Below are 16,789 nucleotides of genomic sequence, written 5' to 3'. Positions count from 1 at the left end.
AATAAGTAATTATGTTTTAGTTTTTCAATCAGCATTTCAGAGTAACAATATACTGACCAGACGTTCTGTTATCTTAGAACAAGTTATCTTTTGTTTTATTCCAATGTACAAAGGGTTTGTTCTACAGTTATGATGGTAGTTATAAGTAGTCCAGTGTGTTTCACTTCATTTGAGGTAAGACTTAATGTCAGTGACTCTGTTAGCATAGCATTTGACACTGTAATACTAAATGACATCTTTATAACTGGTCATTCCTGTTCCACTTTACGTGAAGTATAAGAAATTGTTATTGACTCTGTTATTAAATCATTTGACAGTGTAATAAAGCTTAATGAAATCTTTATTGTTGGTCCTATGTAACTTCTTGTTTAGTTGTCGGTCATCTAATACAATATAGAATAAAAAAACTCTTCACAATGTGGGTTTGACTGCAGGCATGTGGTCCGACAGGCTGAAAAATAAAAGACACGGTTAGTGTCGTGACTGAGTGGTCAGCCACGAAAACCAACTGGCGCAGCTCCCACTCATAGGGGTCACATTTTTCCAGCCCAACCACGAGAAAAACTTTACAAATTATATTTGTAGATGTTAAATATTCTTACAGTACTTCATTAATTGTTGAACTAGAAAAATATGACCCGAAGTAAAAAAAGACGTGAAGAGCTGCCTCTCTCGCACCTACCTCCACCAGCGCTCCTCAGAATTCTGGTGGGGGAAGCAGCGAGAGAGCCTGACGGACCGTTGCATGCAGTCACCAATCACACCACTAGGTGGCTCCAAACAAACGCATTGATCAAAAATCTCAAAAAGACATACAACTCTGCAATCATTTTGATCAAAACTCACACAGACACACACAAGCTTTTCTCTCTGTTACACCCACTTGTTTCGCTTTATTTCAGGTAGTGGGAATATCAATTACTGTTTTGTTAAAGCTTTTGATAGTGTATTAACAATTAAATCATTATGACTACTATATGACATATTTATGACATATGATTCTTGGTTAATGTCAAGTTGTCATAACAGACATTTTGAATAATGTCAACTTTGTGTTTAAAGTGTCATGATTTACCGAATGACACTTTATGACAACAGTCATGAATATTCATGAAAACTTACTGATGTTCATGACAGGTGTTATGTCATGTTTATGATGTCATGTCAGTCTTATTCATACCCCTTCAAATAAAGTGTTACCCATTTATTAAAGTGGCTACAGAACTGTGGGACAGGGTGTGTTGTTGGTGGGACCATAATTAACCATCTCATGTATACTGATTATTTAGTTATTTTTAGTCCTTGTAGTGGTGGTTTTCAACAATTATTGAGGACCTGCTGACAATATGGTCAGAAGTATGACATTATGTACAATGCATTGAAAAGTAACATTATGATTATAAGAACCAAGGAGGATCAGAAGTTGGTACTCCCTGACTTCTCCTTACCTGGTGTTGTTCTTAAAGTGTGTACTAATGTCAGATACCTGGGACATTATATAGCTGATGATCTGACTGATGATATGGACATTAACAGACAACCTAATTTAATGTATGCACAAGCCTACATGCTGGTATGCAAATTCGGGATATGTTCTGTCTCAGTGAAAGTAGCTCTTTTTAAAGCATACTGCACTCCTTTGTGGAGACGGTATAAACAGAGCAATTTACAGAAGCTCAAAGTGGCATACAATGACGGAATGAGGATGGTGCTTCGGATGCCGAGATGGACCAGTGCTAATCAGTTATTTATTGGTGTTGGTGTCTCCACTTTTCCTGCTGTCTTTCGAAACCTTATGTACACATTTATGTGGAGATTATGTGTTCCTACATGAATATTCTTCTTTGAACTTTTACAAAGTAAACTTGCCAGCTCCTTAAAGTCTTACATTTAAATGTTAAACAGTTTAAGATATTTTAATTCATGTATACTGATACCATTCAATCAAATTTAGCAGCATTGATGATCTCAATTACAAATGTTACATTTATATATCTGTGGTCTGTGTTAAAATATTAGCATTTATGGGGCCCAATCTAAGCCTCTTAACTTGGATTCAATCAATCAATCCATCAATCATCTTTATTTAGACACAATTATGGTCCATAAACAGACAAAACAAGAACAATAAAAAGAAGAAAGATAAAAAATATATAATGAAATAATCAATCACTGACATATAAACTAATCCGCCAGTGATTCCACAAACTGGAGAAGAACCTCACTGAGCTTTGAACAGGATTGGTCAAAGTCTGAATGATGCTGTTTGCAGAGTCTGTTAATCTACACCAGTAGTCCCCAAACTTTTTCCTGTGAGGGCCACATAACTTTTCCCTTCTCTGGTGGGGGGCCGGAAATTGTTGCCGGAGGTGGGGGGGGTTTCTCGATTGATTTTTACCCAGAAAGCACATGGGAAAAAACCATGAGTGAAACGGTCACTGGGACTAACTAGTACATATTCCATTGAGGGACTGTAACTATAATATATTAATTTCTCATATGTTAATATAAAGGCTCGTTGTGAAGTATAAGTTGCTACTTACAGGCATCGCTTCGAAGAATTTAACTTGGAATGCGTCCTTCATAACAGACACGTGTTCATCTGCTCTACCGCTAGCAAACAACCGTACTGATTAAATAACATAAAAGTCAAGCAGTTCCCTAAAAGTCCAACAGATGGCAGCAATGCACCATGCAAAACAAAACACCCACAGTTTACAGGACACACTTCCTGCTAAAGAGCCCCCTGGTGGTTGAAGAAAAATCCACATATAAACCGGAAAATGAAAAAAAATCTGAACGCTCTCTGGTATTGTTCAGGGGGCCGGACCAAATGTGGAGGCCCGCGGGCCGTAGTTTGGGGACCCCTGATCTACACATTCATCTGTGTATAATGTTTCGAAGCACAGCAGCGCAGGTTGGTACATTGGCATTCACAAACATCTGACTGGCAGATGTTTGTGAATGCCAATAATTGACGTGCAAATAATTGATATTCATTTTAATTGTATTTTTTGATTTGGTGTTTTTAAGACTAGTTGTGGGTTTAGATAGCGTTTCACTTACAATGTTATGTTTTTCTTATATAATTACCCCATCATAATTTTACTTTTCCTGTCTACTTACCATCTTTTAATATGAAAACACGATGGACCGCCTCGGCGCCCTGACCACCGAGCTTAGCAAGTTTTTTGGGGGAAACCCTGCAGTTAGATTGTTTTACCACAGCTCTGATGCTCTGTGTTTAACCTTTGAGTTTGAGCTCTGTTTGCTCACAAATACAAATTAGTAAGTTGCAATTACCACTGATGGATTTTTAGGTTAGCCAATTAAACTACTCCCCCTCTTGAAAATTTCACTAAATCTAACACAGAAGCTGTTAGAGGTGCTGATGTTTTTAGCAACAAAAGGGGCCCTTAAGTCAAATTCTGCTCCAGGCCTCATACAGCCTTGGACCGGCCCTGCATGATGAGTTAAATCCGCTGCACTGGGCAGAGATGAGCAACAAATGGAAGGATTTAATTGGATTTAATTCAATGCTGCTAATGTGGCATTAGTAGCTCTTCCATTTTGTGTCTGTTGAGCATAAACAGAAGAAATCTGTAATGTGTGTGTCAGTGTATTGATAAATATATTTATTTAGATATAGGATTGTTAGTATTCATTTCATTATAGAAGTTAGTAAACCAAATCATATCATATTTATATATATTTAGTAATATACTGGGCGATATGTTTGTGTCCTTAAGACTATTATTGCTCATTGTTAGTTATTGTATATATATTTTTATTACTTTATTTTAAATTGGGTGGACAAATAAAATGTTCCCCTTCTTAGGGGATCAATAAAATCTTATCAGGCCGCCCTGGGTTAAAAGCCTCTACTTCTCTCGTAGTGACCTACCGCTGTCTGTTCTCTTAGTGGGAACGACGTGATGGCAGCAGGATCCTGATTGATCTGTCTCTGGTTCTGCAGGTCTTATTCCGGGTCTAGGATGGGGCGGTCCTCCAAAGACAAGAGGGACATATACTACCGTCTTGCTAAGGAAGAGGGCTGGAGGGCCAGGAGCGCTTTCAAGCTGCTGCAGCTGGACCACCAGTTCAACCTGTTTTCAGGTGAGACCTTCAGGTCACCAGAACCACAACAGGAGAGGATGAATACAGTACATATTATTTCAGTTTGTCATTAAACAACATGAAGTACTGTTTATTTGTGGAATGAAAGGAAAGGAATAGATGAGCCAATGTTTCTACAAAGATCTGGAAAGTCTGGGTGGCATTGAACCCATTTTTAATCCAATATCCCAAAATAAACTCTAGTTTGCCCTTCAGAAGCAACCTCATCACTAAACACAGTCCATCTGTGTGCATCTTAACCTCAGTCTCAGTGCAGCTAGCGTCAGAGGTTCTTCAAAGAATCTCTGGTGGTGGAATGTTGTTTGCATCACCATGAAGACGAACAACATCCCAGCATTCTGATTGATCCTTCATCTGGACATGGAGGCAGGATGGACAGGCTGGAGACCTACAAGGACATGGACATCCACCTGGACTGACAGGAGAGCATGGAGACTCTGGAGGAGCTGCAGAGATCCACAGCTCAGGAGGAAAATCCTTCTATTGAACAACTATTAGTTGTGAACTCTGAACGTCTAGTTGTTATGGAAGAAAGCCAGAACTCTGCTTTCATTTTGCTTCATATGTAGGAGATTCAGTAAAACATGTGAAGGCTCCTGGACTACGTCTTGTAAAAGAGACTAAAGGGCTGAGTTGGAGGTTCACCTTCCAGTTTCCAGCAGAACAGTGACCCAGACATCCAGCCGGAGCTGCAGTCGAATGCTTTAGATCAATGTGTATGTCTGTGTGTGTGTGTGTGTGTGTGTGTGTGTGTGTGTGTGTGTGTGTGTGTGTATTGGATGTTTAGCAGAAGGATGGGCAGAAAGGTCTGTGTGATGTTCAGCGCTTCTACACAGCTTCCAGACAACTGCCTGGACTCTCACAAATATTAGCTCATTATTACAGCATCAACCATTCAGCCTCTTCATGCCTGGAATGGATTTAGTAGCACTTGCGTAATGCAGCAGGAATTGACGCTGAGATAAAGAGAGGAAATTTGCTCGAGATGTGAAGAAACAAATGTTGCTTCTAGGCTCAAATGGCAGATTTTAAAAAAATCAAAGCTTCTTCTTGAGATGTAAATAATAAACGAATAAATAATAAATGACATTTTTTTTCCAGAAAGATGTAGGGCTGTAGTGATACAATAATCTCATGATACGATACATGATATTCTGCTCACGATACAATATGTATCACAATATTTGGCAAACAATATGATTCAATACGATTCAATACGCTTTTAAGATTTTCAGAAAGATTTTAGAGGGACAGAATGATTTTGGTGACATTTTGTGACTGTTCCATAGATATAGATTGAATTAACTTAATTGAAAACTGATTAAAAGCACCAACTACACAATACCTGGCTCTGATTAAACAGAGACTTGGAGTCTACAGCTGGACGAAATTAATGAAAGATGCGGTGAGAAAATGAGTTCCTGTTAATTAATTCATGTGGATTTGACATAAAATGCAAAGTTTCAACAGTGATCTGGGAGCTGAGTGGGGAGATTATCCGCCTCTGTAGATTCTCAATATGCAAATGATTGTACTTATGTTTTTCTTTTGGACATACTGTGGCTGCATTTTGGACCTTGAGTCACAGAAAAACAAAACCCAATTTGGAAACCTGTTAATTTTTCCACTGTGAAAGTCAAATATTCATAACGAATGGTTTTTATAATTTAGAATAACTATATACTTTAAATTTTTTAAACTGATGTAAAAATATTGCAAGCAACACAGTTTTATAACATCAGCATAAAAATGAAATTGCTCAATTTTTGACAAAACGTCAGGTCAAAACATGACAAAAAATATGGAATTGTGTGTTGGGGAGGGGGGAGTAAAAAAGGTCTTTTGAACTATGGGAAAAAGCTTTTTCTACCTTGACTCCCGGAGTTAGCCTTGGCTGTAAGCTGCTTACTACTAGCTGCTGGGGGAGTGGATCTGCCTCACCCCATAGTGATCGACTCCTTGCAGCTGCGCAGCGCCGCCATTCCCCTGCTTGTATCTCTGAGTAGCTGCCTCTCAGACTGCCAGGATCTCATCGTTCTCTCAGTCTCTGATACTCTTTGTCAGCTGCTAATAAGAATGATCGATCGCCATCGTCATCATGGAAATCCTCACTGTGCCCACACTTCAGCTGCAAATTTCCCCTCTTTGACTTCCTGCTCAAAACAGAGCGCCACTACCTGCTGCTCGTTCATTCTTCACATAATCCTTTATATACAGTACATAAACCACTAAGCTAAAAGCAAATTACTAAGTGGATGCCACCAGTCGCTCCAATATCCAAACTTTGCATTAATTTCATGATCTCACTGCATTTGCCGCTACACCGTTCCGCTTCTCATTCACGGTTACTTGAGCAACTTTACTTTGTTTCTTAGCAGCAAAATACAGCCCATCGTTATTTATTGAAGATTTGAGATTTCCAAAAACAAATCAATCTAATGTTGCGTTTCGTTTTTTATCTTTGTAAGCTCATTCCCTTTCACATTCCAAGAAAAGCTGGTTTTTGACCTTTCTCTGACATTCTGAAAATATGATTTACTTATTGTAGCATAACTCTGGTTTTACTTGGCCTAGTAACACAATTTACAAACAGGTGTGTAGTTTATAATGTGCACTTTAAGCACAAGTTGAAAGGAAGGCGGAGTCTTGCTGCTATGCTGCCCGCCACAAATTAGACATGTTCAAAAGACACTAATAAGACCCCTAAGGGCGTGTGTATCGATACTCGTGGATGAAAAATTGATGCTTTCCAAGGGAAAAAAAATATAAATAAATATTATAGAATCAATATAATTACACAACCCTAGAAAGATGACTGGAGTCTATTTGCTATGAACTAAATACAGAAAGATATTCATACTGTTGTTTTATCAACATTAATATGATTGATATCATTAGTGGATGATATACCATCATCCACTTAGTTGATTGTACATAATCATATATATGAGCCTGGTTTCTATGGAGATATAGAAGTTCTGCTCCTGTTCTGTGTGTCAGGTGTGAACCGAGCCGTGGATCTGTGTGCAGCACCAGGCAGCTGGAGTCAGGCTCTCAGCCGCAAACTCAGGTCTCCTTCCACTGTATTCTACATCTTTAGAAAACTGTCCAAGATTTGAAACCTGCAATAAACGCTTGAAGTTCATGTTGATCCTGCCTAGATTGTTCTGTTCTTTCCAATGCAGAGGCGGAGAGGAGGAGGTGAAGATTGTTGCAGTGGACCTGCAGGCCATGGCTCCTCTACCAGGAGTCACTCAGATTCAGGGAGACATCACTAAGGTGCTCAACAAATCCACAAAGAATCAACAGATTATTTCTCGGGGTGCACCAATTGTAGTTTTTGCTGATATGGTTTTTGTGATCTGAAATGTCATTAAATATAGCAAGAAAGTTACTGAGGTGAGGGGAGCATGCTGTTACTCACACTCATGTCTTCCTTCCCCCAGGTGTCCACAGCTCAAGAGATAATCCGTCACTTCGAGGGACAGCCTGCCAACCTGGTGGTGTGTGATGGAGCTCCAGACGGTCAGGTCCCCATTGACCCGCCTATCTTCTCTGCTTTCGTCTTCTAAATTTCCTTCCTGTTTTGTCTCCATAGTAACTGGACTCCATGATGTGGATGAGTATATCCAGGCTCAGCTCCTATTAGCTGTGAGTACAGAGGTGTTGTCCTTTGTGAGGTTTGGTGGTGTGACACTGACATCTGTGTGTTTTCCAGGCTCTGAACATCACCACTCACATCCTGACACCTGGAGGAACTTTTGTAGCCAAGGTTGGATCACTCCGTCTTCCTCTAAGACTTCCTAAATTCACACCTGTTTACTGTGAACAGGCGTGAACGAAACAGCTGCTTGTCTAATCAGTTTGAATTTTCAAGTCTAAATTCAGATACATAGGGTTTCCCCCAGAAAACTTGCTAAGCCTGGTGCACTCAGGCGACCCATTAGTTTTGTGTGGTTTTGTATTAAAACATGTTAAGTTGACAGGAAATGTAAAATATTAGTGGGTAATTATTATGTCACTGGAAACATTGCTGACAATTCCTAAACCCACAGCTATTGAATCTTATAAACTAATCAAAAATATACAATTACAACAAATATCCATTATTTGGACTTCTTTTAAATCCAAATTAAGTCAGCATTTAGTGGCCCTACAAACACAATGTAATGCTGATCACATACACAACCAGCCCATGGCATAAATGAACTAAGTAGCTGCTTAAGGCCCCCTACGTCTTCAGGGCCCCATAAATGCTAGATTATCAGTGCTGCTAAATTTAATGTAATGGTTCCAGCATACGTAAATTAAAATGGATTCACGGTCTGAACCATGAATCCAGATCACATCACACATAAAGCAGATAAATGCAACTAACTTTTTCTCCATAGTGACAAAAACCACTGACTGTGGCCCCAATAACTTATAATAAATGAAATTAAATGACTCCACTTATATTAGTAGCATTTCACCCGTTGAGGTCTGAATGCACAGCCTCACAAATTCCTCCTGGTTGCATCTGCAGAGAAATCTGAGCTAGTTCATCAGTAAGTTGGATCTGTCTGATCCAAACTGATCTATTGAGCTCTGCGAGTTTTTTACCCTGTGCGCGATCTGGGCGTGCATTTTTACGAGGATAATTTTTGCGTGGTTTCGCTTCTCCGAAACAGACAGATGTTACATCTTCCATGCTCCTGAGCGCTGCTCTCCTTCTGGGCGCAGAAGGGTAACATGCACCCAGAAAGTTCCATTTGTTAAGACCACAGGATGAGTTGAGTTTAATTCTTCACAGCGGTGGAGCTGCATCCGCATTGGTTGCGCAACGCACTGCGCGTGTTACGGTCTAATTAATTTCTGCACCGTTACGTATTTCCTCAAGATAAACTGCTGGCTCCTCTGTTTAGACTGGGGTTCAGAAACCCACGGCCCTAGAGCCACATGTGGCTCTTTAGTGCTGCCCTAGTGGCTCTCTGGAGCTTTTTCAAAAATGTTTGAAAATTGAAAAAGATGGGGTTGGGAAATATACTTTTTTGTTTTAATATAGTTTCTGTAGGAGGACAAACATGAGACAATCATTCTTAACATTTTCCAATGCTATAAAAATGTGTAGAATAAATATAAATTTCAACATTTCTGTCAACAAAGATTTGTGTCATAGCCTGTGACATGTTTCTTTCAGCTGGGTGGGGTGTGAGGCAGGTGGCTGTAAACAAACCGACAGGTGTGGGATGGACCATGGATAGCAAAGGGGAAAAGAGAAAAATAGCTGAACATCTACAATTCATGGACCGAATCATTTGCATTCATTGCCAATGCGGAAGGATTACCTGAATGTTTGCTGTGTAGAGAGAAGTTGTCAAATAACAAAAAGAGTACCGTACTTTCCGGAGCGCACCTTACTAAAAGTCGCACAGGTACAAATTTTTTGAAAAAAACTGGAAACGTACATATATGAGCCACACCGGTCTATAAGACGCATGGTTCAAAGTGTGGGGAAAAAGTAGTGGCTTATAGTCTGAAAAATACAGAAAGACATTTCCAGGGAAGGCGCTACATTAGCTGCCGCGTTACGATTAAAGTTATATCTTAGATGCCCGATGTTGAGAAGCTGTCCAGTGATGTCTGTAAACAGAAGTCACATTAAACACACAAGAACACAATCCTGCCATAGGATGTCTCCATAGTCACTGGAGACATACACAAGAGTCATTTTAGGAAATGTCCAAGTTAAGTCCTGATCACAGTGATCAGGGGCCTCATGCATAAAAGAGTGCTCAGTTTTCACATTAAAACTTGGCTACGGAAAAATTTTGAAAAGTGCAGCGCACAAAAAAAAAAATCGGAGGCATAAAAGCCATGTGCACCTTTCCTTTACAAATCCTAATTTGCGGGAAATAGAGCGCAGCTGCTGGTCCGCCCTGTTGTCACCCTTATATGTAAATTAGTATAAATACCCGTAAGTCTCCCACCACGTGAAGCAGTAACCATGGCAACATCCTTGTTTGTAGCAGTATAAGTATTTATAATAATAATAATTCTATATTTTACGTAAAATGTGCTTTCAGGGCACAAGGTCACTTCACAAAAACAAAAATAATACATTTTAAAGAAAAATAAATAAATAAACAAAGAGATTATACAAATAAGAAGAGTAGCATGTCCAGCTGGGATTTAAAGAATGACAGCGTGTCAGAGAGTCCTTTGAGTGGGAATGTAAACGTCTATACTAAATAGTAGAATCATGTGTATAAGTTGTACATTTACAGAATAGACTTGCTTTCTGTCCATAAGGGGCATTCAGAAAGCGGGCATGGCTCGACTGAAGGATGACTGCAGCTGTACCGGTACCGCACGGCTCCTTCTTTAAGTTTTGCTCGGAGCTCCAGGATGATCAGTCTGGATGAATATTTCAATATTTCCCAGCAGATCAATATGATCTCTGATCAGTCGTTCCCTCTGAATCCTTCTACTCTCGATGTTCTCCATCAGAGCCAAAGCGCTGTGCCACAATTATGTTGTTGCGTGTAATTGTGACACAGCACAAAGGTTTGCCCTTTGCACAGCTACTTATGTACGTGTGATTGTCTACACACCTTGATCATCTTAAAATAATCAAACTTGTTTGGAGTTAATCTGCTGATCCAACCATGATTTCTTTTTCAGTCAAAATGAAATGACCCCATAGATGAATTCATGCTCTTCAGCTCACAGACCAATGCGTTACATCTCAATGAGACAAAAACTGAGGAAAAGTACTATTTACATTAGAGTGAGGTTTTCAGGTCCTTTTATTTTTATTTTCTTTATTTTGTGTGCGTTTTATGTTATTGTCTGAGGATAAATGTGGTTCAGTTTCATTGTTTAGGTTTAAACAATAAAATATTAAAACCATGAAAAAAACATCAGTTTGATGCTTCTTGTCTAAATAACTGAATGTGGTCAGATTTCAGTGTATTTAGGTGAGTTTTGACGCTTTGTGGTTTGATATTATCCACAGAAAAAGTTTGCGTGGATTGGTTTGCAGAATCCAATTTTCTTCCTGTCGAGAGCTGTTATTATTTATTTATTTATAGGAGGAGCAGAGGGGATCTTTGTGGAAGAGCCTTAAAATGGACTTCTATTATGAACCAAACAAAAATCATTCAACAGTCCCATTTTAAACTAGCTTTTTTAGCATCTCCCATGAACAATTTAGCATGGCTAGTGCTACTAATCCAACCAGCAGTGTGTGTGTTTTCCCTAGAAAATGTAGAGCGAACCTTAAAGGCTGCCAGAGTTTCCAAACCCAACATGTTCCATGACTGATGGCATGAAAGCTCAAATGAATGTGACTCCACATTGGCTGACTGGAATTACATTTGTTGCTTGCTTGTTTCAATTGTTAATTATTTTCAAATCACTAATGTTGGTGTCAAATATAATTTTTTTATAAACATGTTAGAGGTTGTACTTGTGTGATGCAGTTTTGATTGGAGTTATTCAAACAATAAATAAAGCTGATAGGCTGAGAGTAAATAGTGATGTCTGTCCCTGTCTTGTTTTAGATCTTTAGAGGTAAAGATGTAACTCTACTGTACTCTCAGCTGAAGATCTTCTTCAGCAGTGTGACTTGTGCCAAGCCTCGCAGCAGTAGAAACTCGAGCATTGGTGAGCCATCACCGTTGGGACCAATCACAGAGCACCTGCAGCTGGAAACCTCTCCCACTTTTTTGTTGGGTGAATATTAAGGCTGCAGGCTGTTGAAATAAATAGATGATTTATTGTTTGTTTTTTTTCCTATTTTTTTTTTTCTCTTTTCCTCACTGATCCAAAGTGTGTTGTTGTTTGTGCAGAGTCCTTTGTGGTTTGTCAGAATTATTCTCCCCCAGAGGGTTATATCCCCAACATGTCCAACCCTCTGCTGGACCAATCATATGGTAACTATAAAGCCTTTGACACTGGTGTGCTACTGGGGGTCATTTGCTTGAACACATGAGAGTGAGTATGAGAAATAAAATCGGTCAGTTTGTCTAAAACTAAATGAATTATCTATTGCATCTGGTTGAAGCTCCTGGCATGACATCAGTGATCAGTGCAGGTTCCATATCTAGTACCTTGCAGATCGACTCTTACTCAGAAGTTCAAGAATACCATATTACTTGTATTTGTGTGTCTTCAGTCTGGTGTCTGCTCTCTGTCCTTCAGATGTGGACTTCAACCAGCTAGAAGGATCAAACCGTGTCATTGTTCCCTTCTTAGCATGTGGAGACCTCAGCGCCTTCGATTCGGACAGAACCTATCCCCTACAGGTGAGGAGTGACTTGATCAGATCTGGTGGATACATCTTTAACTACAACCACAAAAATCCTCCAGACTGGAGAAAAATGTACTGAAGTTCTTGGTTATACTTTTGTGTGTATTTAATGCAGACTATTTTCTCAGTAATAATGTCAATCTGAAAGATTATGGACATTCTGGTTATAGATATGAGTTGTTAAAGGACAGGCCTAATGGTCTGTTGGAGTCCAACACTTTTCCTGTGAACATCCTTGTAAACTAGGGGAGCACGATAATTATTGGCCTAATAAGAAGTTATTACATCTCCTTATCAGTCCGATATCATAATAGCACCGATAACATATTCAGTGGTTTTATTTATTTATCTTTTCAATCAAGGGCTCGGATTCCTGAGTGAGACCTGAGTCCAAGTGGCATTGGTCTAATTGGAGAAAACTGTAAATAAATTATTTTAAAATTTTCTTATGTCAGAAAACGACTGAGTTGTAATTTTAATAATAGTTAAAAATAATAATATATTAATTACCCCAGTGTGTTGCACACAAATAACAAAAATATAAACAGAACAACTCTGAACTGGGAATTTCCAACACCACGTGAATGAAGCACAGCTCATGAGTAAACAGAGAACATGGTAGTTGTAGTTTGGAATTTCTTTAAATTTTTAGAGGAAGAAATTCCTGTATAGACTTGTTCAATAGAGCTGGTCCTGATCAGCATAATGATCTAAAGAATGTCTTTCTTCTTTTTGATTCTTTTCTTTGTGCAGCTTGATGCTGGTAAAGAATACGAGTACATCCCCCCCACACAGCCACCTATCCGGCCTCCATATGAGCAGGCCTGCCATTTTCGCAAACACAACTTGCTGTCCAGAGAGGATGCTCCTCCCATCAGTCCCATCCACAGCCAAGAAGAACGGGAACCAGCCAAAACCTCATGACCCTTAAGTCGTGCTAGTGGAAAAAGGCCTTGGACATTCTGCAGATCATAATCTGTTAAGTCGTTCTGGTTCCCCAAGCAGTAGGATGTGTTTTAATGAGCTGACATCTGAAAAATAAAGGCTATGACATCTTACTGTAGTAGGACGTGTGTGTGGTAGAAGATTGGAGTTCCAACCTGATCACAATAGGAGGATGTGTCTCTGTCCCTGATACATTCACACTGCAGCCTGAAGTGACCCAATTCTGATTTTTTGGCATTTCCGATTTTTTGCCGAGCCGTTCACACTGCCAGTAAATGCGACCTGTATGCGTTCTGTAGTGTAAACGGGCAAACGACCCGAAAGTGTCCCGCATGCGCAGTAGAGGGCGCCATAGTGTCAACGTTCTCAGTGTTCTGCCAACCGCCATAGAAAGAAGAAGTGCTCAGTGTTTGCGGAAGTAAACATGGAGGCTAACGGTGGAGCTTAGCTTACATATTTGAAGTTGTTGTCCGGCCGGAGCAGCATATTAACAACTTAATCCAAATAATCCGTCATGGTTGTTGTTTTTCTTCCCACTTGCGCGTATCAGGACACAGAATAGTGAGATTTGTTGAGCATCAGTGACGTTCAGTTCGGATGAAGGCGACCTGGACGTTGGGTCACATTTGAATCGGACACGTGTCGGATATGGGTCACATTCGAAAAAGAATCCGACCTGTGCTGTTGACACTGCCATGAAAAGATCGGATACAGGTCACATTACGTCAAAAAACAAAAAAAAAAAAAAGTCGAAACTGGGTCACTTCAGGCTGCATTGTGAACGCACCTTCAGAGTAAAGGTAAAATCATCTGATGGCTTCTTAAACAATAAATTTAAACATGAACATTGTCGTAGGAAGTAAAATGTCAATTTTATGCCATGAGGTTTTAAAAGGGAATCCTTAATTTTTGTCATTAGATGAAATATCATGACAACTGACTAACTGAAATTAACTTGTCAAATAAACAATTCCTTTCTAAAATTGTCATAAAAGAATAGTGAATACACTTTGACTTAATTTCCTAAATCTGTAGAGAAGTAATATATTCTTATTTTATTGTCAAAAGTAGTGTACTGAAGGTGGCGCTGTGCATGACCTAAAAATTGAATATTATCAAACATCAAGGGCCTCATGCATAAGAGTGCTCAGTTTTCACACTAAAACTTGGCGTACGGAAAAATTTTGAAAAGTGGCGCACAAAAAAAATGGGATGCATAAAGCCGTGTTCACGCACGTGACTGCGCACCTTTCTTTATAAACCCTAATTTGCGGGAAACAGCGCAGCTGTTGCTCCGCCCTGTTGCCACACTTAAATACATATGTAAATTAGTATAAATACCCGTAAGTCTGCCACCACATGAAGCAGTAACCATGGCAACGTCCTTGTTCGTAACAGTATGAGTATTTATAATAATTCCATATTTTATGTAAAATGTGCTTTCAGGGCACAAGGTCACCTCACAAAAACAAAAATAATACTTTTTAAAATACTGTTCCCCGTGTTAAAAGGGGGGAACGGTATCTTATGGGTGAATTATGGGTACGTATAGGCCGGGTATTTTCAAGCAGTTCGTTTTTTTCGTTTGAAATGGAAAATGAAAAAACGGACATAGACTCGTTTTGTCGTTTTCCGTTTAGAAAATCAAAATCGGAAATCGGATTTTTTTGCTCGTTATCCGATTTCCCATTTAGTGCCCAAAACAAAAATGGAAAAAACGGATAAAGAGCTGTCAATTTCAATTTCCATTATTTCATTTTTGACAAGTAGTCTGACCCGGAAGTCCTTTCTGTCCGGCAGTTTGTTTTTGTAAACTCGTCCAAATCGGCATGTAATTAATTTGATCATGACACCTTCACACAGAAACCCTTCTACTCCGACTCTGTTTCGTATATGAAGCTAACGGTTTCTAAATGCAGTTTCCGATTCAGTAAATGGCTAAAGGGCTAGTCCGCCCAATTTTTACCAACCTTCAATCTGCTGTGGTTTAAAAAGACGATCAAACCGCTTCTATAACATTCTGTCCAACGCCGTCAAAATCCTGTAGCTTTTTAAGGTTTTCCTTTCTGAATAGCGTTAGCATACCAATTGTAATCCGGTATGTTATGAAAAAGCATGCAGAAAATATTATCCAAAATATAAAAATGTATCTATTTCTACCAGGTAGAAAATGTTTGAAATAATGTGCCAATTAGATTATTTATTTACATTAACTAAATAAATGTTTGCTATGGAAGAGGAAAGAAAACAGGTCATCATTCTGACTTTAATCTAAAAAATAATCTTGAACATCAGTTGGTGTTAGAAAAATGTTATAGGCCCCTCATCCTGTTCTGTGGTTTAACACCACACAATATTTTTTTCCACATTTTTATCAGTGAAGTATGACTGTCCAATTAGAAATGAAAACCTTTGTCCCCTTCATGGTCTAACTTATTAGACTCAACTGACTAAACATAATGAACAACTTTTGAGTTGATTCTTTCCATTATTTCTTACCACTGGATTTATAAACAAGAAACAAAAGAATTATTTCATATTTAATTTGTATTAATCTATATGTAGCCAGAGCTTTAAACTCAAATCTTACAAAATAAACAGACAAAATGTTTTCATAAAAAAATATTTATTACAATAACATACAAGCAGATATTCAGACAATGTTTGTGGAATCATGAAAAAATATTCCTATAATTTATGTATATAAAAGATGAGGAGACAGTGAGGAAGACGATGTCAGGAGGAGGAAGAGGATCACTGGGAGATTCTGGGAAGCTGCATCCAAACCTGGAGCTCCTCCTGAAGAGCCGCCTGTATGAAACAATAAAAAATATTTTAAAAAAAGTTCACACTACACGTAAGATGCCAATCGAAGGGAAGAATATATTTCACACACGCACACACACAAATAATATGAATTTACAAACTACAAAAGAATCAGAGGAAGGGAATATTAGTAACTGGTATTGGAAGAGAACACTGTGTCAAGGTTTAGAAGATACTAACATTTTCAGAACTATGGGACTCTCCAGAGGAATATTATATTTTGACACAAGTATCAAACAGTATCTATGCAAACTTTTCATGTCACACTTTGAAACGCTACGATCAGATATCAAGCAGCAGAATACGACAAGGTGACTTGCCGAGATCAGGCCGCGGTTAGCGGGGTAAACACACTCCACCCGGCCGCTGAGCCTGGCCGGCCCAGCACACAATATACAAGTGCGCGGTCGCTCAAGACATTATGGTACACCCATTTACGTGCTGCTTTCACAATAAAAGCGCACATCCGGTCCATGTTAGAGCTACTCAAATCCGGCCGCAGCATTTGCAAACAGAAAATAATATATGCTGAGAAACTAATACAAAACTAATACTATATATATATATATATATATATATATATATAGT

The 16,789-nt window shown here is 39.0% G+C and overlaps 1 protein-coding gene across 2 annotated transcripts in view; it reads left to right on the top strand.

The window, feature by feature from the left end:
* Nucleotides 1-13,493, top strand: part of ftsj1 (FtsJ RNA 2'-O-methyltransferase 1) — a 15,874-nt gene extending 2,381 nt beyond the window's left edge. Inside the window, exons 2-11 of one of the 2 annotated variants that reach the window (XM_016661333.1) lie at nt 3,977-4,116; nt 7,138-7,207; nt 7,323-7,416; nt 7,584-7,662; nt 7,736-7,788; nt 7,856-7,909; nt 11,682-11,853; nt 11,970-12,053; nt 12,322-12,425; nt 13,184-13,493. In XM_016661333.1, coding sequence (XP_016516819.1) covers nt 3,996-4,116; nt 7,138-7,207; nt 7,323-7,416; nt 7,584-7,662; nt 7,736-7,788; nt 7,856-7,909; nt 11,682-11,853; nt 11,970-12,053; nt 12,322-12,425; nt 13,184-13,354 — 1,002 coding nt within the window. In that variant the 5' untranslated portion in view covers nt 3,977-3,995 and the 3' untranslated portion in view covers nt 13,355-13,493. The remainder of the gene's footprint in view (nt 1-3,976; nt 4,117-7,137; nt 7,208-7,322; nt 7,417-7,583; nt 7,663-7,735; nt 7,789-7,855; nt 7,910-11,681; nt 11,854-11,969; nt 12,054-12,321; nt 12,426-13,183) is intronic. The other variant, XM_007573279.2, reaches the window with a different exon arrangement.
* Nucleotides 13,494-16,789: the final 3,296 nt, after the last annotated feature.

Source organism: Poecilia formosa, unplaced genomic scaffold (genome assembly GCF_000485575.1).
Source record: "Poecilia formosa unplaced genomic scaffold, Poecilia_formosa-5.1.2 Scaffold323, whole genome shotgun sequence".
Lineage (NCBI taxonomy): Eukaryota > Metazoa > Chordata > Actinopteri > Cyprinodontiformes > Poeciliidae > Poecilia > Poecilia formosa.
Note: the sequence above shows the minus strand (reverse complement) of the source record. Positions and strands in the feature narration are given on the sequence as shown.